The sequence below is a fragment of the Plectrocnemia conspersa genome, unplaced genomic scaffold (genome assembly GCF_051122295.1).
Source record: "Plectrocnemia conspersa isolate PC_06_02 unplaced genomic scaffold, ASM5112229v1 ptg000003l, whole genome shotgun sequence".
In the NCBI taxonomy this organism is placed as follows: Eukaryota; Metazoa; Arthropoda; class Insecta; order Trichoptera; family Polycentropodidae; genus Plectrocnemia; species Plectrocnemia conspersa.
The window spans coordinates 991,543-1,014,014 of record NW_028277167.1 but is presented as its reverse complement, the minus strand read 5'-3'; the positions used below and the strand labels follow the sequence as shown (position 1 = coordinate 1,014,014).

Genomic DNA, 22,472 nt, shown 5'->3' with positions numbered 1-22,472 from the left:
TACGCTCGTATGCTATCTAAGATAATAGAGTTTGGGCGTACATGTATGCCCATGCTAAACAAAGGGCTAATATCGGTGACTCAAATATTTTGAGAGTTTAGAGCAGTATCTGTTAGGGCATAAATGTGCCTTGGAACTTGGCTGCCCCAAAAAATTGAAATATCGAATGTCGTGAAGAATATTTGTCAGCCTAGTAGCAGGGTAAATTATATGGTTATATGAATAATTATCGTAAACAGATATATAAATAAATAGGAAATTGTATGTGAAGGAATAATACAATATTACGAATAGCTATTGTAATCAAAATAAATAAACACCACATTTATTACAGGTTACCCTAATGCGTAAATATGTTAAAAATAAAAATAAACGATATGACTAACACGCACAAAAAAATATAGTAAGATAAAAAACAGTGGTCAACAAAAAATGTAGTAAAAAGAGAAAAAGAAAAGCAAAATATAATATTACTGTTAAATGATATAAACCGAACCAGCTCCTTGTAGCTGATACTAAATAAGTCACAATGTGCAATGCTAGCGTAATAACCATTTAACTGCGGAAAGGGAACATACCATTAAATGACATTTTTATTAATTCTTACTGAAAATATAAGTTTTTGTAGTAAATGGTATTGTTTTATTTTGCACGACGAGTATATCCGCCAGCCTCAGCGAAATAAAGTTTCGGATTGACGTGTATACACGTCCAATGCAGTTAATAGGTCATATGCGAATCGCCTAGTGCGGACGTTCTGGCTCTAACGGACATCAGAAGAGGAAACCATAGTGACTCTCGAAGCCGTTCCGGAACCTGAAAACTGGAATTCTTTGAGTATAGTTGGATTGTCAAAAACGGCCTTCAGTAGAAATGCTTAGCGACATACAAGTTTTTGCGAGAACTTGGCGAATCGCAAGAACGGATAATCACCAAATATCGTTATATCAAGGTGTCTCGATAATATTGTCCTAACTTTTTCGAAAAAGATAAAGTATATGGTTATTCGAGGATTCTAAATTAGAGATCCTGATTCAAGGACGCTTTGAACTATAACGACGCAAATGGATTGTAAGAGTGAAGCTTCTAATCAATTTTATATCGTTAGCATACAGAAGAAAACTGTAATTTATAACTGCCGGACTTACGTCACTAATAAATAACAGAGTGCCTAGGTTGGACTCTCGAGGAACTCCCGAAAGGGTGAAATATACTTTCGGCAATCGGCCGCCATAAGCTAGGAACTGTCTAAGCTCGTTCAAATAACTCAGAGATTAAGGAAGAGTAAATTAAAAAAAAATTGACTAGACATACAAGCAAAAAAGTATTGGTAACTTAAAAAATATCTGTAATTTATGTAATATGTATTTGAATTGGCATTAATCTATTTAACTTTCTCCATTGAAATTAATTAATGGAATTTGAATTGATTTCAATGGAGAAAATTGATTTAACATACGAGTAATTTGAGTTACGAGCTTCGTCACGGCCGAATTAAGCTTTCATCGCATTGAGAAATTTTGCCGCTGTTGTGGTGAAAAACAATGAGTTATTTATAAACATATGGTGACATGTTGTTGAAAAAATATAATTGAATTAAAGTGTAAATTTGGTAACTTTGCTGAAAAAAATGAAGATTCCTTTTTGCAGAGAATAAAAATGAAAATGGCCAACAATCGTTTCGTTTAGACCGAGTGGCTATTTTTATCGTCGGTAGCTCGAGGGCCCCGTTTTACCGACCGACAATCAGCTGTCCTTCGCCGACGTAGTGACGGAGGTCGCCGTTCTCCGTCTCTTTCTCTCTTGGGCCGCGCGTAGAGCGCGAGCGAGACGAAAGACGCCGGATCTCGCGAGTCGTCAACCTTTTATCTCGGGCCTAAATGGCGCAGCCGCTTTGATCGATGCGAGAGTCGACCGCCGATAGATCGCCCTTCGGCCCATGGGGTCCGGAGCCCCTCAAGGGGGCGGGAGCGGGAGCGGGAGCGGGAGCGGGAGCGGGAGCGGCGGCGCCGAGGAGGTCGAAGACGGCAGTCTCACGGGTCTGAGTGTCGGAATAGGACTGGACGACGAAGAGGGGCGGCTGCTTCCTTGCGTTTCGTTCGGAGCTCTGGATTCCCGCGAGGGCCCCCAGGCGGGAGAGGCGCAGCCCCTGCTCGGCCCCAGAGACGTGGACCTCTCCTTCAACCACTTCGTCGGTGAGACTTTTCTCTGTCTAGTTTTTAGGTTATGTTGAGTGCGTCACGGTGACAATGACAGTACCAGTGCCAGTGCCAGTACCAGTAACGTTTCAGACTTTGAAGCGAACGCAGCTCTCACTCTTTCGTTTAGTTCCGTGCGATTTCTCATTATTTTTATTGTGTTTTGTGCTTTGTGATGCGTTACGTTACGTTACGTTACGTTACGTTACGTTACGTTTCGTAATTAGATTATCATAATTGTTTTTAGTACTGCATTATGTCCGCTCTAATTGAATCTTTCACCAAGTAATTTCATTAAATGGCGTGTTGGTATTCTAATGGATACATCATTATATTTATTATGAAAATTCTAAGCATATGTTACGTTTTTAAAAAAAATTAGCTTATTGTTGTATTACACTTTTTATCTCTATATTTATTCCTATATTCTGAAATATGTCAACCCTTTGGTGGTCGATCTTTCACTGTTTTCACATATTTAGAGCCTCTGTATTGAATATGTAAAATAAATTAGCAGAAAATTATTAAAATAGTGTGTTTTATACATCATTTATTTTTTCTATAATTTACTATATGTGCAATATAAAATAATAATAAATAAAAATACGTAAAATTAACTTACTACACTAAAGTATTATTTTTTTGTCTAATTTTAAATTTAAATACAAATGCTTTTCTATCAAAGGGATGAAAATAATTTCCTAGATAATTTTATAATCTAACCACCCTCATTATTTCGACGATGAAATAGAGACCTTCCATTCCGAAATATAATAAGCATCTTTTGTCACCCTATTTGACCCTAATAAAAAAATTGTACCCTCATCTTCATTGAGATTTTATATCGATCGGCTTATTCATAATAGACGCTTTTTTTACAGATATACATCTGTGTGGATTTATTTGGCAAATATTTACTAAATCTTGATGAGCTTGTTGTTTTAATCCAATAAAAATATATGTTAAAATTTGATAATAAATTGCTCATTTTTAACAATTCTATTAAAGCCTATTCTATTATTGTTTATAATTGTTAGGTATATACAGTACATAAAAACTTTAATACAATTAATTTATTTTATAACTTTAATATATAGTGATTCTTAGTTTTGATTGTGATACTAATTAAGAAAAGCTTTTAGATGAGAAAAAAGATTATTTAAAAATGATTGGCCCTAAACTGTCAAAATAAAACTGCTGATTGTTGATTATAAATATTGACCAAAAGTTAACAAACAGCAAAAAGTTCAATCTAAATCGGGTTATTTTATCTAAATGAAAAAAAAATTAAAATCACTACAACAATTCTTGACTTAAAACAGATATCGTTGATTAGTACATGTTTAATTTGTTATTATACGCTCTAAATATTATAATTATGGTTTTTTAAAACTTTTATTTCTTATATTTATGTATATATTTTATTACTGTAATAATAAAGCTTGTTAGCTTTATTATTATAGTCATTTTTATCATTAATAAGTTATTAAATGTATTTATATATAATATTGACGATATCTGAAAAAACGACTAATAATAATAATCAGTGTCTGATTTTACATAAATCTTTATTGAAAAAAGTGCAAAATCAATGTACAAAGTATCGTAGTTATATATTGTATAAATTTACAAAAAATACTGTAATTATATTTTTTGCAGTTAATATAATTTAATTATTTCACTGGGTTTTTATTGTATGATTTAACTGTAAAGTTATGCTTTGGTTTCAAATCTGTTATTAATGAATTATGATTGTGGTTAACAACGATTTTATTACGCACCAGCATTGATATAGTGATAAAATCGACTCATAAACGATCAACAAATAAAACTAACAGTTTTCAAATCATGCCATAATTTTATATAGAAATACTGCTTTAATACCGACAAATTCACTTTATTTGTGGCAAAAATGATAAAGAGTAATATTTACGATTTACAGTCTGTTCGCATTTAAAAGTCAGCAGACGAAATAATTTTAAATGCAATAAATAAATACTGTTGTTGTCCATGTGCTTTCACTGACTCTCGAAAGTGAACGGATTGTAATCGGGGATTTGTAAATTACCGAATTTACATGACTAGATTGTGCGTATCTTATTTAAGTTTTTTTTTTATATGTACATATATTTTTTTAGCTTATTTTTTGTCATTGATTCACTTTTTCCATACAAGTGTACAAAGTCGATGAATTTATTTATTAACTGGCTTCACCCGAAATTAATCTGCTTCCCTATTCTAGACAGAAACCATATAAATACGATTAATACTTAAAGCTATTCTTCGATGATTTTTTTTATTTAAATTATTAAATTATATAGCTCCTCCGTTATCTCATGATTAATGTTTATCTAACGTATTTACAGATGATACATATGTAAAGTCTGTATAAATTAATCGATAATGGACAAGTTGCAATTAGATTTAGAGTTAGCTAAGAGCACGATGAACGAATTCCATCAACCGGCGTCCTCAGCGGACGATTGCATTTCCATATTTAACGGCGATTTCTTGAACCCTCTGTCAGACTTTAAAGGTAAAAAACAATTGATAAAATCTACTTTTTTATTTTGAATACGTTCGCTGATTAGAAAGCGCTGCAAGTTTGTAGATTGTTGAATAATTTTCGTTTTTTTTCTTTCCAATACTTCACTTTCAATTTACGTTTTCTTTTTGTGTAAAATTTCACAATTAGAATGCCAATTTCTAATTTGCTCTTTCATTTCAGACGATCCGGAATTCAGCGATCTGATCTGGCAGGCCGAGTCGGCGATAGACAATGGCATTTACCCCGAAAGGATATACCAAGGCTCTAGCGGGTCGTATTTTGTCAAAAACCAAGGCGGAGTAAGTTCCATCTGTTAAAGTTGTTTCGTGAAATTTTTCGCTCGCTGTTTCTTTTGGCAAACTTGTGAAGTTCGACTAGTTTGCTTTTCACGGCGAGCGCACATTACTCAGGTGTCATCGGGGATCTATCATTGTCGAGTCGTTAATTTTAGACTTGGAGATTTACCTGACATTTATCACGTTTTAATATATAAATACCTAATTATCGCGTTCGTATGCTGATGCACCGTGTGACGCATAAAGTGATTAATCAATGTATGTTAAATGACGTATGAGGCCTCTAAAAGCGGAGCGGCAGCAGTCATCGGCAATAAAAAAACTTAATTAAAATTCATAATTTTTATTGAATTTTATCAAAAAACGTTTTTAATGTATTTTATTATGGATTATAATGAATAGTATGCATATAAATAAATCTGAGATTTGAGCTCTAGATTAAAAGTATCGATTTCTTAAGTTGAAAGTAATTACCGAAATTACTTTCTATTTTTTTTTATAAAGCTCAAAACTCAGTTTTATATCAATTTAATATTTAATATTTTTTAAATATAATTCTAGATTTAATTTGAAAAAAATAGAAAATATTAATTATATTATAATTTAATAATTAACCTTTGCTTTACATTATATATGTTTTATTCCCAGTTATATCGTATCTTTCAACATTTAATCATTGACAGTGTGTTTTGTTGAATTATTTTACTCTTTTTATGACATAAAATTGACTATGAGAGAAGCATGCATTTTTATGGCGAATGCAACGTTAATTGGAAATTTATCTCGGGGTACTTTTTAGTTACTTTTTCACTTTTGTAATTCCTTGTAACACATTTTAGTGACACTGACTCCTGGCTGACCCTCTCTGGAGGATGCCTTCTGTGTGGGTTCGACAACTCAAGGGCGAAGTCCCGGTGTCGAGCCCTATGGTGCGCGTTTACCTCTTGCCTCGGCGAAAACTATACTATTTTATCCCTGTATCTTCGGTGTCTGGCAGAGAAAAAAGGTTTATTTCGAAGTAATACAAATCACTCTTTTATGAGAAGCAGTTTTTTTTATCTCATTCCAAGAAACAATTTAGCATTACAAACAGTTGCAACACTTCTATATAAAGATGTGGTTTTCGATCACGTTTTGCAAAAGCTCTACGTTGTTTTTCTTCTTCTTGATTTTCTATATCACTTTGAGCAAGGATGTTATTGTCCGTTTAACCGTTGTTACTCAATTTGATAGTTGAGAAACATCCATTTGCTGTTCAAACCCAAACCATTATACCATTATTATACAACTTTTGCAACTCAAATTGAGATTCAACAACAGTAAGGCGACACATCACCAGTTAATTGATAATTTCGCGATTCAGAATGTAATGCTCTCGAAATCTATTGTCTAAATATTGAAGGAAAAAGTGATTTTTTGTTTAAGGCAGGATTATTTCACCTAATAATATTCCGTTGGTAAATCCAAATTCATCAGCAGCGTAATAGATCTGTAGTTTGTGCAATGTCAGCTTCTATATCAATTATCTTGTCAATTAATTAAAATAAGAATCATTCAACTGTCATTATCTCTTCGGTATTTTATGTAGTTTGGCGCAAATATTGTGTTATATTCTTGAATAAATTAAGTTTTGCCAAAAATTTCTATACTATATTGTCGTAATTTAAAAATATTTTCTACCTACTTAAAATTTCACAGTATCGCTAGTATTTTTAGTGACTCATACATAACATACAACTTTAAATATGTAATTAGTATCTATTTTATTATGAATAAAAAATAAACAATGACTCAATGTATTTATATTTAAAGGCAATGTTTTTATTTTTAATTTGACAATACAGAAAGAGTTTAAATTCCTGCTGTTTCAACTAATACCGTTCTATATACTCTACTTATAATATTTTAATCTGTTCGTTACCACAGAACACCTGTCTTGTTATCGTGGAATAAATTAAAAAACTGCCATTTAAAATTACCATTACACGGAGCGTTCGCAACGTAACTGCGATAACATAAACCTTATCAGCCGTTTGAAACCTATTTACATTTTTTTTTTTCAGAAAATTATAGGCGTTTTTAAACCGAAGGACGAAGAACCGTACGGACGGCTGAATCCGAAATGGACCAAATGGATGCACAAGCTGTGCTGTCCGTGCTGTTTTGGACGGGCGTGCCTCATCCCGAATCAAGGATACCTCTCGGAAGCCGGAGCCAGTTTGGTAGACACAAAACTCGGACTGAAGATAGTGCCGAAGACGAGGGTAATTATACCGAGGAACGATTCGTACGAGACATTGAAATAAATGTATTTTGATTGTCGTTCTTATCGACGCAGGTTGTCAAACTGGTTTCGGAGACCTTCAACTATTTAAGGATAGATAGACAGAAGGCCCGCGTGAAAAAGGCAATAATCGAACAGTTTCCAAACATTCGTTTGAGATTCAATCGTATGACGCTTCCCCCAAAGGTAACCTTCATGATTATAAATAGTTTTAGTAGCGTGTATTGATTCAATGATGTTGATTTTCAGACTGGTTCGTTTCAAGTTTTCGTCGACGGGTTCAAAGATGCCGACTACTGGTTGCGGCGATTCGAGCAAGAGCCCCTGCCGGCCAGGATGGCTCAAAAATTTCAACTGCAGTTCGAGAGATTAGTAATATTAGACTATATAATTAGGAACACAGATAGGGGGAACGACAACTGGCTGATCAAGTACGAGCAGCCGAGCGTTATTCCTCAGAATCAGTCCAATGGCACAGGACAGCTCGCCGCCAATAGCATAGCGAGGGTCGAAATGAGCGAAGCGACAGTAAGGAGAACTTAAGTGTGGCTTTTTAAACTATTTTTTTAAAGTGTAATTGATTTTTTTATGTTATTTTAGGATTGGAATCTGGTACAACTTCCCGAAATATCAATAGCCGCTATTGATAACGGATTGGCGTTCCCGTTTAAGCATCCGGATTCGTGGAGGGCTTATCCTTATCATTGGGCATGGCTACCGCAGGCTAAACACCCATTCAGTAGTGAGACTAGGTATGATCGATATTTGTTTCGATCAATACATTGTTGCAATCGAAATATATTATTGTCTTCATCTTAGAATTGTATTTAAATGATATCTGATCTATTGTTTATATTATATCAATTGAACGTTATCTTTACAGAGAGTTGGTTTTGCCTTTACTTTCCGATATGAACTTTGTTCAAGATCTTTGTGATGAACTTTATCTACTCTTTAAGGTGCGTATTTTTAAATATTTAGAGTGAATCTTTGATGAGATTTGTTGAGAAAAGAACCGAAGAATCAGCTACTTTTTAGTGTTAATGAATATCGTATGGATTAGTTTAATCTTTTCATCGGAAGTGCTTCTATTAAAGATTTGCGGGAGATGTTAAGAAGCATCGAAGATCGATGAAATTTCTCTGATATATTTGTTTGAAAACACTTTTTGAAGTAATGACGCTAATAATCCATCGATGCTCAATTACTTTAGTTAAAAATACATGATCGCGTCCCTTATTTCTATCTGTCACTGTCAATTTTTTATGACTTGGACCATCCAACTCCGTAATGAATATGCTGGAAACAAAAATATCTTATAGTGTGTCATAAGTTTTAGGGTATTTTGAGTGGGCGTTGTGGCACAGTCTTTGTAGTGCAGCTCTAGGGGCGTTTAGTGGGGGAGGGAGATCAGTTAAATGCAATGCTCCGACGGCGATCCCACTACACTTATATAGATTTATGGTGTGCTGGTCTTTTGGGGGCCTTTCTGGTTGTCTTCTTTCGCAAAGGTTTTGGGAACAAAATTTGGAGACTTTGTTGATTAATTGAAATTTACATTAATGAGTCATCTCATATCTCACCAGATTGCCGCGTCATTGAAATTACGTATTTTTTTGTCTGTGTGATACGTGTCAGTCGCCACTTATTTTCTTATTTATAAAAAAAATACATAAATTATAATTAATTTGTTGGTCACAAAAAAATAAAGATTTCCGAAGGCAGATTTCGTTATGCTATGACAAAAATAAAAATTCAAATCGAAACTAAGAACGTAGTGATAAAAGCCGCCAATAGGTCTAGTATTTTTTTTTTGTAAATAAATACAAAAAGGGCTATCTGTTGAAAATATGTAAACTTTAGCATCATAATATATGTCATATATATCAGTGATGGTCCGACATTCGAGAAAAATATTTAAACAAAAACTCGAACCACTAATTATTTTATTTTGTATGAAACTATATGGAAATAACTGTATCTCTTTGAAGAATGAATCCTCAGTAATATATCCATTCAACTTTGGTGACTTAAAAGGTTAAGAGAAGTAGCCATCAACCTGTTTAAAATTGAGTTTTGGAAAAGCATCTTAAGTGGCTTCCGGTTCTAGGAAGAAGCGAACGCAAAAGCCGTTTAATAGGATACTGGCACGTTATGTGTTAATAAGAAACATTAAGTCAAAAAGAAAATCCAAAATTTGCTTTACTCCATTTTCCTTATAACAAAAAAACTTGTCATCATATTGAAATTATAAAATCCGATTTAAATTCAGTGTAAAATGTACTAAATAATAAGTAATTTTAATTTTAGTAATAAAATATTTAAAATATGTATTTTCAGTAATATTTGAGATATTTTCCGCTTCACTGTAATTTAAATGTTGAATATTTTACAGCATGATAAAGGATTCGATAGGAGGTTATTTGAAAAGCAAATGTCGGTGATGCGAGGTCAAATATTGAACTTGTCTCAAGCGTTGATGGACGGCAAAAGTCCCGTTCAACTTGTCCAAATGCCTGCAGTCATAGTCGAGAGGTAAATTGCAGTTTTTGGTATTGTGTTTATATTGAAAATGATTTTAATTGATCGTTTTATATTTCAGGTCCAAAGATAACGCAGCAGCTCCGAGATTCTTCTCCTTCAGTGATACGTTTACGCAACGCTTCCAAAATAAAAGTCCCTTCTTTTCGTGGTGTTAGCGAATAACGGTATATATTGAATACGGGAACATGATTTAAAATAGTTTTTACGTAATTTTCTATGTATTGTGACAGAATAAAAGAATGGAAGCAAAATTGCTATAAATGTTGCTTTAACTTATACGGACGGGCCAAAAGATTGTCTTTCCATATCTCGTAATATTGTCTTTCGAGCTTGTCGGAAAATACCACGAAGGATTGTTAATCAAGATTTACTAACAGTAACCCATTTCCATGCCATTTGTCATAATAACCATATCATACGAGTAACGTAGATGTATTTTTTGAACTAAACATTTCAAGTTATTTTTGTAAATCCAATTATCTAAATTTTTAAATATTGAAATAGTTCCACTCTGTTAATCAATCGCAATAATGTGATAATATAAGCTCTCGATTTAGCAAGCCATATGTTCGGAGGAAACATTTTAAAGTTTTATATATATATTATATATGTATGTTCAATTATAGAATAATCGTTTATTTAATGTCAAAAGTACGTTTAATTTTGCTTTATTTGTAATATACTTTATAAGTTAATCATTTGTGTGTTAACGATTGGAAGGAGTAAAAATAATATATTGGGCTCCATCCATTAATAATAAATCACAAAAGACTCCACTGCAGATGTATATAAAACGATAGATTTCTTCAGTCATTTTTTTTCTATGATTTAATTTGACATTACATTCCACTTTTATGATCTACATTATCTTTCAATTTGTTATATGTGATTTTTCTTTCATATGAAATTTATTTGTGTATAAAAAGATGTGATTTAGTGTAAAATAAACAGTTGAAATTAACTATTTTCAATCCCAAATATATGTATGTTGTATTTATTGTAAAATAACATATACGTAAAACTATCTTATCGATTAAATAGTATCACGTAAAGTTCGCAAACGTAAAGTGGCACACTTGTTTATTATGATCAGTTTATATAAAAAGCCTTAGGTGCCTTAGTCACTGTAATATCTGCTTACGAATTAAAACCAAGGCAAAATATCTTTGAGTGCTAGTCACAATTTTTTTACGTTATATATGTTTTAATTTACGAGACAATAATTTAGATGTTGTTTTTTTATTTAACCATTTAAGGCATCCGATGCCTTCGTCTTCAATCTCAAGCATTGTTTAATAGATGTTCTAGTCGACAAATGAATTAAATCGGTATCTCTATTAATGTGATATGAGCGATGAAGACAACTTACGTGCACCGTATAGTTTCGAAGATGGTTAAAAATTATATAAATACGATAAATATACATATTATGGATATATATTAATCACTTTTTGTAAATTTTATTGTAAGAAAAATATATCATTCAATGAAAAAGTAAAAGCGAAGTTTTATTATAAATAAATCAACCAACGTTTATTATATGTTTGTGTATTTATCGATTATATACATACATACATCAATTTATTTGATTTGATAATTAACAACAAATATAATTTACCACGAATTTCAATCACATATTGGTCTTATACGGACTTAAGGAGTAACACACCAAAACCGCTTTTTATACATTAAATATGATTACCAACACCAGATTTGTTTATATTATTACATAAATAAATTACTATATATAATTCATAGTTTAAAAATATAAGAAAAGCTTTAACAAAGACTAGCACAAGTTAAATGTTTAAAAACATTAAAACGTATTTGAGTTACAGAGACATAAATGTTACAATATTAACATAAAATTAGAAATAAAGTATGTGACTAGTTAGATATACGACTTTTTCGCGTGTTTTGTGATGGTCTTTTATTTGTAGAATCGTCTAAATCTAAAGCAAGATTCTTCAGGTGGAGAATAAGGCACCTTCGACTTTCCACCGCTCGAAGAATAACATAGTTGCACTTGTACGATAATACCTATGCTAAAAGTTACGACAATATCCTTTCACCTCAAATAAACTACTCAGCTGGTGGAATGGTGATATTTAACAAAATATATAGCGGCCAGCTCCTTGCAGAATTCTTCGACGACGATTAGACTCTCGAAAAGCGGATCGTTGCAATCACTACGAAATAAATAACAAATCAAATAGTTACATATGAAGGGTAATCAACAATTTAAATTAGGAATGCTCTAAAAGTTCTCAGAATCGGATATAAATATTGTTTCAAATACGGGCTTTTACTTGAAGAAGTAGTTGGACTCTACATTTATTTGTGACTACAGACAAGATTTAAGTCGGTAGCATGGAAAACACAGGAACAATCCGTTCCAGCCTGCGGGCAAGTATCAGATAAAACAACGTAAGAATAATCTATTTTATATCCAATATATTCGACTAAATCTTTTTTCAAACCTAAGAATACAATTTTTTGCCACAAAGAGAAAATATTTTTTTTTTTGTAAAATTACATACAGCTTTTTATTTAATTATTTTTTTTTTTAGTAATATTTTAATATTACTATTATTAAATATTTTAGTTAAGTTTGTTAGCCTAATCCGCCATCTTGTTGCAAAACGGCGGCAAACATTTAAAATAAAGCAAAAAATATTTTACAGAAAAAAATTAAAGCAAATATTTTTTAATTGTTTTTTATATACATATCTCTGTACATATTTTTAAAGATATAGTAAATGCTATAGTTTTAATCAGATAGTCATGAAACTCATCTAAAAAATAAACCTTGTAAATATTTTGGCCAAGTTAAGTTTGTTAGCCATTCTGGTTCCCAAGTTTCAAAGTGGTGACTTTTTAGTGGTGACTAGGGCAAAAATATTTTGTAATATATTTGTTTACTAAAAAAATATTTTTGGTAGATTTAGATATTTAAAAATTTAAATACCTTATTTTAAACACATACTTATATACAGAAATTTACCTATTTCTTGCGGGCTTTGCTGGACGAAAATAGAAAAAGAACAAAAATTGCTTTTATTTCGTATTTATAAGTTACTACAAAATTGGCGTTCTAGAGAATTTAAAAAAAAATTTAATTTTAAAAAAACATTTTTTTTAAATAATTTTTTTTTTAAAAAAATTATAAACATGAATGAGAAACGAAAAAACTTTAGTGTTGATACGAACAAAAAGAAATCAAGGACTCATAAACTTCACACGATTCGAGACAAAGATGGAAATTATTACATTCTGATAGCGGTGAATCTTTTGCTTCAATCGGACGTTCGTATGATACAAAAAAGTCTACGATATGTTAAATTTTGCAAAATAAAAATATAATTAAGGAATACGTTCAAAATTGTGGAAATTGAAGATATATTTCCACAATCTTTAAAGATATGTTTCCAAAAAAACACGGCAAAAAAAAACATGGATGAAATGGAAAAATCTTCGTCGTCGTGGATCGATGACCAACATCAAAAATATGTCCCTCTGAGTATATACTAATTATTCAAGCAAAAGCTCTTAGTTTGCACGAAGATTTAAAGAATAGATTAAAACAATATTTTAACACTGTTTTTTTAAGCAAGAAACGGTTGGTTTTACAATTTTAAAATGAGGTATTCTTTTCATAATATTAAATTTACTGGAGAATCGGCTGATGCGGATAAAGATGCGGCAAAGGAATTTATTTTCTAATTATCCAAAATTATTGAAGATGGAGAATATTCCTCTAGCCAAATATTTAATGTAGATGAGACAGGTTTATTTTGTAAAACTCTTTAACAATAAAAAATATAAATGAAGCCTTCATGCATCTTGATAAATTTTTAAATATTATGGAAGATTGTGATCCCAATGGAGAACACATATCTCAAGTGCGTGGGGCGATCAATAAAAACATAGCATGTTATAAATACTATATGAAGAAAAGAAAAAGAATAGTGGGAAACAGTTAACTCTTGATAACTTTTCAAAGGAAACACCCGTAAACCCCACTTAAACATGTATTTTAAACGCCTCTTAAACATCTTATATTTACTTGATAAATAAATATTTTAAAATACACACAATTTAAATTTTTTTACTTCCCTCTACTTTCGAACATTTAACATTCGCACACATTTTCAGGAACCAATTATGTGCGAAAGTCGAGGGCCGCCTGTAATACTATTCCGCCTTGTACAAATAATAAAGATGGTACACTTTATGTATTAGGATCGCATGCTGCGCGAGGAGCGGTCCGAGATAAACGATTTTATTAATTCCGGCTCTGCCTACTTGCCATGTGAAAAAAGAGAATGTTATCTTCTTATTGTTGATGTTTCAAACTTTCTGTGTTCCTCGTTCGTACAAAAGGTGAACAGGAATGCATGAGATTATAGATGCGAGGAGATAACGTTACTATCTCTCATCACCAATATCAGCATACATATAGAGCAAGACGTTAAAGAGAAACGTTGATTTGATAGCAAAAGATTATTCCGGAGCATTTCAAGCAACATTGTAATATTTTGATTTTGATGATTTTTTCTCTCGCTAACGCAAAGCGTGAATTTATGAGCTTGTAGCGCAAAACTGCCGCCATCTTATAATTAATAACTATAATATAGAGCACATTGTTAAAATTTAAATTACGTTAATTAATTATTATAATTTTTAAACACTGATTTACAAAATAATTTGTCAAACAAATAACGATACAGCTGAAATCAATGTACTAATTTTACACATAAATTTAATCTTTGTGGCAAAAATATTCTAGTTACTACAATGTAATATCTCGTTGTGCATATATAAATATAATCAATCTGGAGAACTTTTCGAATAGTCTTCATAAATTAAGCAGGAAATTAAAAAAAAAATAATACCTGTCGTCAGCGCACTCGTTCCCGAGCAGTCTTTGCCTCGTTTCCTCGATAATCGTGTTGAACCGTTTTATCTTCGGAACCTGAGCCATAAATAGCTTCGACAGTCGTTGCAAGCATTTAAACAACGTGTTGACATTTTTACCAGTCGGTAAAACAGGATTCAGAAGATATTCGTGCAAATACGGATGAGGCATCATTGCCAACTTGGAAAATATAGCCGTGAGCTGCAAGTTTATCTGGTAAGGCTGATTCGGCATGTTGATCAACAGCTTGAACAGTGTGTTCAGGAACGGTCCTTCGTCGAACGTCATCTCGTCGTCTTCGGCCATATCGTGCAAGCAACAGCGGTCTTTTTGATTCAACACCAACTGCTGATGGAAAGCGTTTGCTACTCCGTCCGTATGAACTGGAGATTCTCCAATGAGTTTTTTGCAACTTGGCGGACACATTCGAGGCGGCTCGTCTTTCTTGACGCCGACTGGCGATTCGGTTTTGGATTGTGCGTACGGAGAACAAGGCATGTGTAAATCGGCTTCCGGTCTACTATCGCAGCTGTGAGTCGAACTCGATGACGGATCATGCCAAATTGCAGCCATCGGCCAGTTGAAACCTGACGTTGCTTCTAACCAACGCTGTAAATGTTAAAAAATTAATAGTCACGTTAGGTACACCCTTAATAAACGATATATAAACAATAGATAAGAAGCTTAATTTTTATGATTAAATAATTTAAGCAGCAGTGGATTTAATAAGAAAAAAGTTTTTGTCCGGTAAAGGTTAACTGTCGTAAAAAAATCAAGTTTAGTAACGCATTCGAAATAGACACAATATCAGTGGATCTATTGAAAAATTGTACCTGAGGAGTGGATATATATATGAGTGATACTAAAAAAATATGACAGAGCATGAGACATAAGAGAAAGAAAACAACATAAAACTATTTATAATGTGTGAAGGTAAATACCTGTAAAATATGTCAGACTAATATACACTATGCTATAATATAGATAAATTGGTTATGCAGATGATATATTATGATATTATAATACTTACTAAACAGTGTCTATGTGCATCTTGCATATACTGTTCATATCCTAATCCTCCTGGATCGGATAACAAATTTCGTGGAAGGAGCAGAAGAAAACTGACAAAATAACGCAATTATTAATCGTCCCAAGATCGCAAATTAGTAAAAACAATACCTATTTATCACATGGTGAATGTTAGTTAACTCCACTTGAGCGTTGATTTTAGAAGCATTTCCTTCGACAATTTGTATAACCGATCCATCTGGGTTGTGATCTAAAACCTTCTTCATCGTTTGCCTAAATCGTTAAAGCATTAAATAAATAAAATATTAACAGTATTGTATAAAAGACTATTTAAACATTGAAAAAATTGCCTATTTCTCTCCCTCTCTTGACGCAGCGATTGTCCGTTTAGTCTATCTCTCTCCTCGTCTTCCGGATGGTAAGACGATCGTATCGGAATGTGATAACCTCTACCTTCCAAGAAACCAAGAACCAAACAATGCAAAATATGTTCAGAAGTCTTCTCTAGCATCACTTCGAAGAGTCTGAGCGTCTCTAAACACACTTCCACGTCACTCTCAAGACAGTTGTGGATCAACGCTTGTAAAAGAGAACTCGGAGGTCTCACGGTGACGTTAGTACAATCACCTACCAACCAATGACTGATTTCTGTTAATCAATTAGTTAAATATAAATAAAAACACCAAATTCTTAACAATAATAAATAAATTATATAGATAGAACTTAACCATTTAATAAATCTGTAGAATCTAGAGCTTTCAAACATTTTCCAATCACGGTGGTGATGAGAGCGGCATTGTAACTATTTTTTATTCCAAGTTCTAGTTCGGATACGAAGAAGTGCCACCTGGAAATAATATTTTTATTGTATTTTAATATTAGGGATGATTATAAATTACATGTATTACGCACCTAAAGGCTCTGGAAAGTTGTATTGCGACAAATGGATGACATTCTTTGGCAAGAGTATCGCAATAGTCTAACCATGATAAGAAAGAAGTGCTTTCTCGGAGTCCAATTGAATTGGCACATTTATCAGTAAATTCTTGTGTAGCGAATCTGTAAAAATATCTTCATTATTACATATAAATTTTAACCTTTAGAAGTCCAAGGGCATGTATGTCATGCCCAATATATTTTATATTTTCTGAAACCATTTTACCTGGAATTGTCAATTTACTAAAATATATTTTGAGAGCATTAAATTCCGAATCGTGAAGTTCATGTTGACGAATAAATTGTCATATATTTCTTATTTTTTGTAACGTTGTGAGGATTAATTACGTTCCCACATCGCAGCGGAAACGCACGGTTTCCACTGCGATGGCGACAGCACAATTTTATTGATTTTAACGTGGATTTTACTATACTAAATTCCTATATTATGTATAAAAAAACTATTGAAAGAAAAACAAATGAGATTTTTAATTCTTAATTCCATAACATATCTTCATATGGAAGATTACTTCGAGAAATATCATATGATCGACAAATATAACCAAACATCAAGTATATAAATATGTAAGTAATTGTAATATATTTAGTGTTTTATATATTAAAGTAATAAAAAAACAACAATAAATTCCGTGCGATTAAAAATATGTTGAGAGCCATTGGTGTTGTGTGAATTACAATAGTAAACAATTAACTAAATAATATTTACAAGGATAGAGGGAAACATTCTTTTTTTTGTCATTGCATTCTTGGGTGTTTTTTTTTCAGGTAGTGGTCCCAACATCTGGAACGGGTAAAGGGTATACCCTAAATAAATTATTTATTCTGACAATTATTATTTTTATTCTGACCATTATATATCTATTCTGACCATGGTGGTAATAAAATTCTGACTGAGATTTTATTTTTATTCTGACCCAAAGTCGATTTAAATTCTGACCTAGTAGACTTACAAAAGCAATCAATTACTACAAAATGTGAACAACAATCGGGATTCAGAGAAAAGCATTCCACTGAAACTGCATTACAAGTAGTGATAAATGATTGGCTATTGGCTAAGGATACAAACAAAATCATTGGAGCAGTTTTCTTGGATTTCAAGAGAGCCTTCGAAACAATAGACAGAAAAATAATGTTAAAGAAATTGGAGAGTATAGGTATAAGTGATATAGTTTTAAGATGGTTTAATAATTACTTATATAAAAGAAAACAAAAGTTAAAATAAATAATGTATATTCTGAAGAGAAATTAGTGTCTTATGGAGTACCACAAGGGTCTAAATTGGGACCATTGTTATTTGTTTTGTATATTAATGATATAGTTAATAACGTGAAAAAATGTAAAATTCATCTATTTGCGGATGACACATTAATGTATTGCATAGGTGATAACATTAAAGAAATTGTAAATAATTTAAATAATGAATTAAGTATATTAGAAATATGGTTAAAGAATAATGTACTTAAATTAAATGAGAATAAAACTAAATGTATGTTTATTAATTATAAAAATGTGTTAGATAATAGTACCAAAATAGTAATAAATAACTCTAGTATAGAAATAGTGGATAATATAAAATATTTAGGAGTAATTGTTGATACAAAATTAAATTTTAAAGAACATTGTAATTACATATTAAAAAAAATTAGTAGAAAAATAGGTTTATTATCTAGATTAAGAAATATATTAAGTATAAATACAAAAAAAATAATTTATAATAGTATAATATTGCCCCATTTTAATTATTGTGCAACACTATTAAATATGTTAAATAAATTAGATAAACAAATGTTGCAAAAATTACAAAATAGGGCAATGAGAGCAATTTTAAATAAAAATAGATTAACTAATTGTAAAAGTATGATTGATAGATTAGAATGGTTGAATGTTCAAGAAATATTGAGTATGAATGTTTTAGTATTTATATATAAGTTAGAAAATAATATATTACCAAAATATTTTAATAAGTATTTAATAAGAAATAAAGATGTACATAAATATAATACTAGAAATAGAGAAAATTTAAAGAAAATTAAGTATAAGAAAACGAGTACGGCTAGGGGAATTATGTACGGAGGTTTTGATTTATATAATAGTCTTCCAAGAGAAATCCGAAACAGCAAAAATATAACGGGTTTCATAAATGGAATAAAAAAACACCTTCGTACATATAGAAATAAATTATAATATTAAGACTTTATTATTGTATATTTTCATTTTTTCTTTCTGTTATGTATTTTTTATATATTTTTATATATGTTTACTAAATTTGTTAGATGTAAAGATTAGCTATTAAGCTAAATAAATTAATAAAATAAAATAAATAAATAATAATAAAATAAATTCTCTGAACATTTTTTTTCATAAACTTCAGACACAAGTCTAAAAAAAATACTCAGGTCATGCATCAAATAAGAATTCTTATATGTATCCTTTGTAATTATCTGATGGATGCCTACAAATGCCAAATTTGAAAGTTAAGCTTTCACAAAGGGATGTTCTGGAGGCGGAGCTAACTGGCTATTAAATAACAAAAATCATCTACTCACCCCCAGGTGATGTTTAATTGATCGATATCGCAAGGATCAGTATCTTCCGGTAAAGCTTTATATTTATCGATAAGTTTATCGACTAGATATGCGCAAACGGAACTAGAATTCGCTATCAAATGTGCAATTCTATCATCAGGAAGTGACGTCACAATCATAATTCCTTCACAAGCACGTAAAACAATATGATTATCCTGTAAATAAATATTATTAAGAAAAACCTCTTATAAAACATACTAAATAAAATAAATACAATACTCACAGCACTCGACAGATAAGCGAGTAGCAAATCGATCAATATAAACTTATCGTTTTCTTCGAAATTAAATACGTTTTTTGAGTCGGAAGCTCCGTCGCAATTCGGAGACGTGCAGCTACTTTCATTGGAGCTGTTTTTCTCAACAGGTTTCGGTTGCGTTACTAAAGATATGTGCTTAAGCGGATTTGGTATGTAGTCGTAATCGAATAGTGGATTTCGTTTGGGCGTTTCTATTATATCGCTCTTTACGATAGAAGTACACGTGTCGTAATTGCTCGATAAGAATAATTTTGCTAATTCCGCTTGCTTTCTAACGAGACCGCAAAGAGTCAAGAGGAGCTCGACTTCTTCTTTCTCGTTAGGAGATGCGTGATTGTCGTTGCAAGATATTAATAATTTCTAAAATTTATATTGTGTATCAGCGGTTGATAATATCGTATGAATTATGATTGTTAACATTACCTGTATAGGTCGATACAAAGCTACTTCGTGTATCGGCGCAATTTTGATTCGGCGTAATAATGAATTGTACCAAGTTAAGACGACAGCTCTTAACCCTGGAGGTCGATCGACTTCGGCTAAGCTCGATAAACATGATGCTATTCCCAAATTGACGTCGATCAATTCTTTGATGCAAGGACCGAGATCGTTGCCACATTCTGCTTCTTCTTCCACTAAGAACTGTGAAAAGATCAAGATATTTCTATTGTATTTTGACCATATAATTTATTGCTGAATTGTTATTTTTGTTTTTGAGATAATATTCCATAAAAAAATTTGCTGTGAATTTAAAATTAATAAAATATTTTTATTATACACAATTTATTTAAAAAAAAAACACTATTTTTTATTCCAAATATTTATGAATTGAAACTATGTTGAAGACTATCACACGAAGGACAAGTACTAATTGTGATATAAAGTTCTTAGTGACAATCCCTACATTTTATTGTGATTTTTTTACCATAGTTTTTTAATATACCATAAATTAATTATTTAAAAAAATACTAGAAGTGCCAACCCTGACAATAAAAGAAAGTGTGTTTTTCTACTAAATTTGGATTCAATTGATAGAGCTTGTATAAACATGTAAATATAAATTCATAAATCTTATTTTACTTTATTTATAAGGCTTTGTTTTTTATTTAAAAACATGCGGCATTGGGGTGACGTTTAACTTTAAACTCGCGGCACGCAAGTGGTTAAGACCTGGTGAAAAATCTAGGAATAAATTTCATTAGTATAAAAATTGCCAAGCAAAGCTGTGAAGGTATCGGTTTGAGATAATTGAAATATATATTATAGTGGATTAAGATTTGTATAACTTACTTAAAGCACACAAACAAAAGAATATTGATGATGTCATGCAATAATAAAGTTTGTAAACATGTTTTTATAAATAGAACATTGAGTAATTGTGTACATAAACCAGTACTTTGCACCAGAGAATTCCATTGCAACTACAGATTTGGATACAAAGACTCGAAATCCACACAATTACTGTAAAGATTTAAAACAACCAACTACACAACCTTTAAATCACATACGAGTAAAGCAAATACACGATGCGATGCAATTGAATTAAAAATAGCATAGCAGTATTTATAAATACCTGAAGCATTTGATGCAGATGTAAAGGTATTTTAGTGTTTTCGACGTGAACTTTTGTCGAGGCATTTTCGCCTATGTAGAAGTTCTGAATCAACTTCCAATGATATTGAAAATCTACGAGCCTCGTGACAGGCGGTGCGATCTGTCAAACAATGAAAAGTGAAAAATATATAGATCGATTAGACTGGAGATTGCAGCGATGTCGAATATCACCCACCACATCGGCGACCGAATGCAAAGCTTCGGAGACTCTGCCCAGCATTTCGCTGTCAGTTTGACATCTACACGTTTCGTTATCGTTGCCAGCGTTCGTCTCGGTGTACAACTGACAGAACGTTTACTGCTTTTACAAAGACTACCAATAAACTTGTATATGCTAATTTATTAACAACAAAATAATGTAAATATTTTTGTCACCGCTTCACTGCCAGCTTGACGGACTGCCAAATTTACGTTTGACGTTTAATATGAGGTAACGGGGTAATTCGGAACAAATCAATTAAATGTCAATTTTAAAAATATTTTTTCTCACAATCAGATTAGCTAACAAAAATATGATGATTATATATTTTTCAATCTGGCGAATTGTTTGTTATAAGTAATACGGATCAAATAATTCATAATTGCGCATTAAAATTTAGGCTAACGGATGGGCTGGTGCAGTATTAATAATTTAAATTTTACATAGTTATATGGGAGCCGAATTTAGATTTGTTATGGCCAAAACTGGTGGGCGCTGGAGTAGCATCGGCGTGACGGTTTTTTCTCTCTCTCGACCGGCAAGCTTGTAAGGGTTCGGACGCGTGCCGTCGCGCGTCCGCCCCATTTTGTAATGTAAACAACTGTAACCGTCAATAAATATATTACTGCAGCGGCTCAATCTGTGTCTCATTGCCACCCGCCATCACCACAGTCCCAAAAGTTATAATATTGTCAGTAATCGGCAGACGAGGGGCGCCAAAGAATGCGTCGCCCTTTGTTGCCGTCACCTCAGTGCTACCAGAATGCCGCCAAGTTTTTCATATAATGAATGATTAAATTATTAAATAAATTGACCCCCTACAATAATATCACATGTGAGGATATTACCATATATCTTGCTATGATTTATCAGGCCATAAATTATTTGTATCTTTAGCAAGTTTGATGTAATGTTCTGGTTTACAATTCATCCGCATAAACGCTTCCTATTATTCTCTCTAGAAAAAGTTGACCTCGATCGACTTTTCATAACATTTCAGTTTCGAAAAACGTCGTTCACCTGAAACTTGTGATATTGGAA

General features: G+C 31.9%; 2 protein-coding genes and 1 long non-coding RNA gene across 8 annotated transcripts; 1 reads left to right on the top strand and 2 right to left on the bottom strand.

Annotated features, from left to right (window-relative positions):
• Nucleotides 1-1,752: 1,752 nt before the first annotated feature.
• Nucleotides 1,753-4,568, bottom strand: LOC148236284 (uncharacterized). Its single transcript, XR_015809220.1, has 2 exons — nt 3,284-4,568; nt 1,753-3,115 (listed from the first exon to the last, which is right to left on the bottom strand). It is a non-coding gene; the product is annotated as an uncharacterized LOC148236284 (long non-coding RNA).
• On the top strand, nt 1,897-10,107 carry Pi4KIIalpha (phosphatidylinositol 4-kinase II alpha). Of its 6 annotated transcripts, none has more exons than XM_088183706.1 (10): nt 2,279-2,327; nt 4,621-4,734; nt 4,927-5,045; nt 7,106-7,306; nt 7,381-7,512; nt 7,576-7,854; nt 7,927-8,078; nt 8,210-8,285; nt 9,722-9,861; nt 9,929-10,107. In XM_088183706.1, exons 2-10 carry the CDS (start codon nt 4,644-4,646, stop codon nt 10,023-10,025), a joined length of 1,287 nt encoding a protein of 428 aa, XP_088039832.1. In that variant the 5' UTR covers nt 2,279-2,327; nt 4,621-4,643; the 3' UTR covers nt 10,026-10,107. The 6 variants fall into 6 exon arrangements, with proteins under 6 accessions (XP_088039827.1, XP_088039832.1, XP_088039830.1 ...); XM_088183704.1 differs by having other exon boundaries at nt 4,565-4,734; XM_088183702.1 differs by having other exon boundaries at nt 2,279-2,332; nt 4,565-4,734.
• A 1,295-nt stretch (nt 10,108-11,402) lies between these two features.
• LOC148236282 (FHF complex subunit HOOK interacting protein 2A-like) lies at nt 11,403-21,647 on the bottom strand. Its single transcript, XM_088183700.1, has 12 exons — nt 21,408-21,647; nt 21,192-21,332; nt 20,042-20,260; nt 19,583-19,978; nt 19,321-19,514; nt 16,730-16,876; nt 16,546-16,664; nt 16,168-16,465; nt 15,968-16,090; nt 15,819-15,909; nt 14,766-15,397; nt 11,403-12,059 (listed from the first exon to the last, which is right to left on the bottom strand). The coding sequence occupies exons 1-12, from the start codon at nt 21,450-21,452 to the stop codon at nt 11,957-11,959; spliced, it is 2,508 nt and encodes an 835-aa protein (XP_088039826.1). The 5' UTR covers nt 21,453-21,647; the 3' UTR covers nt 11,403-11,956.
• Nucleotides 21,648-22,472: the final 825 nt, after the last annotated feature.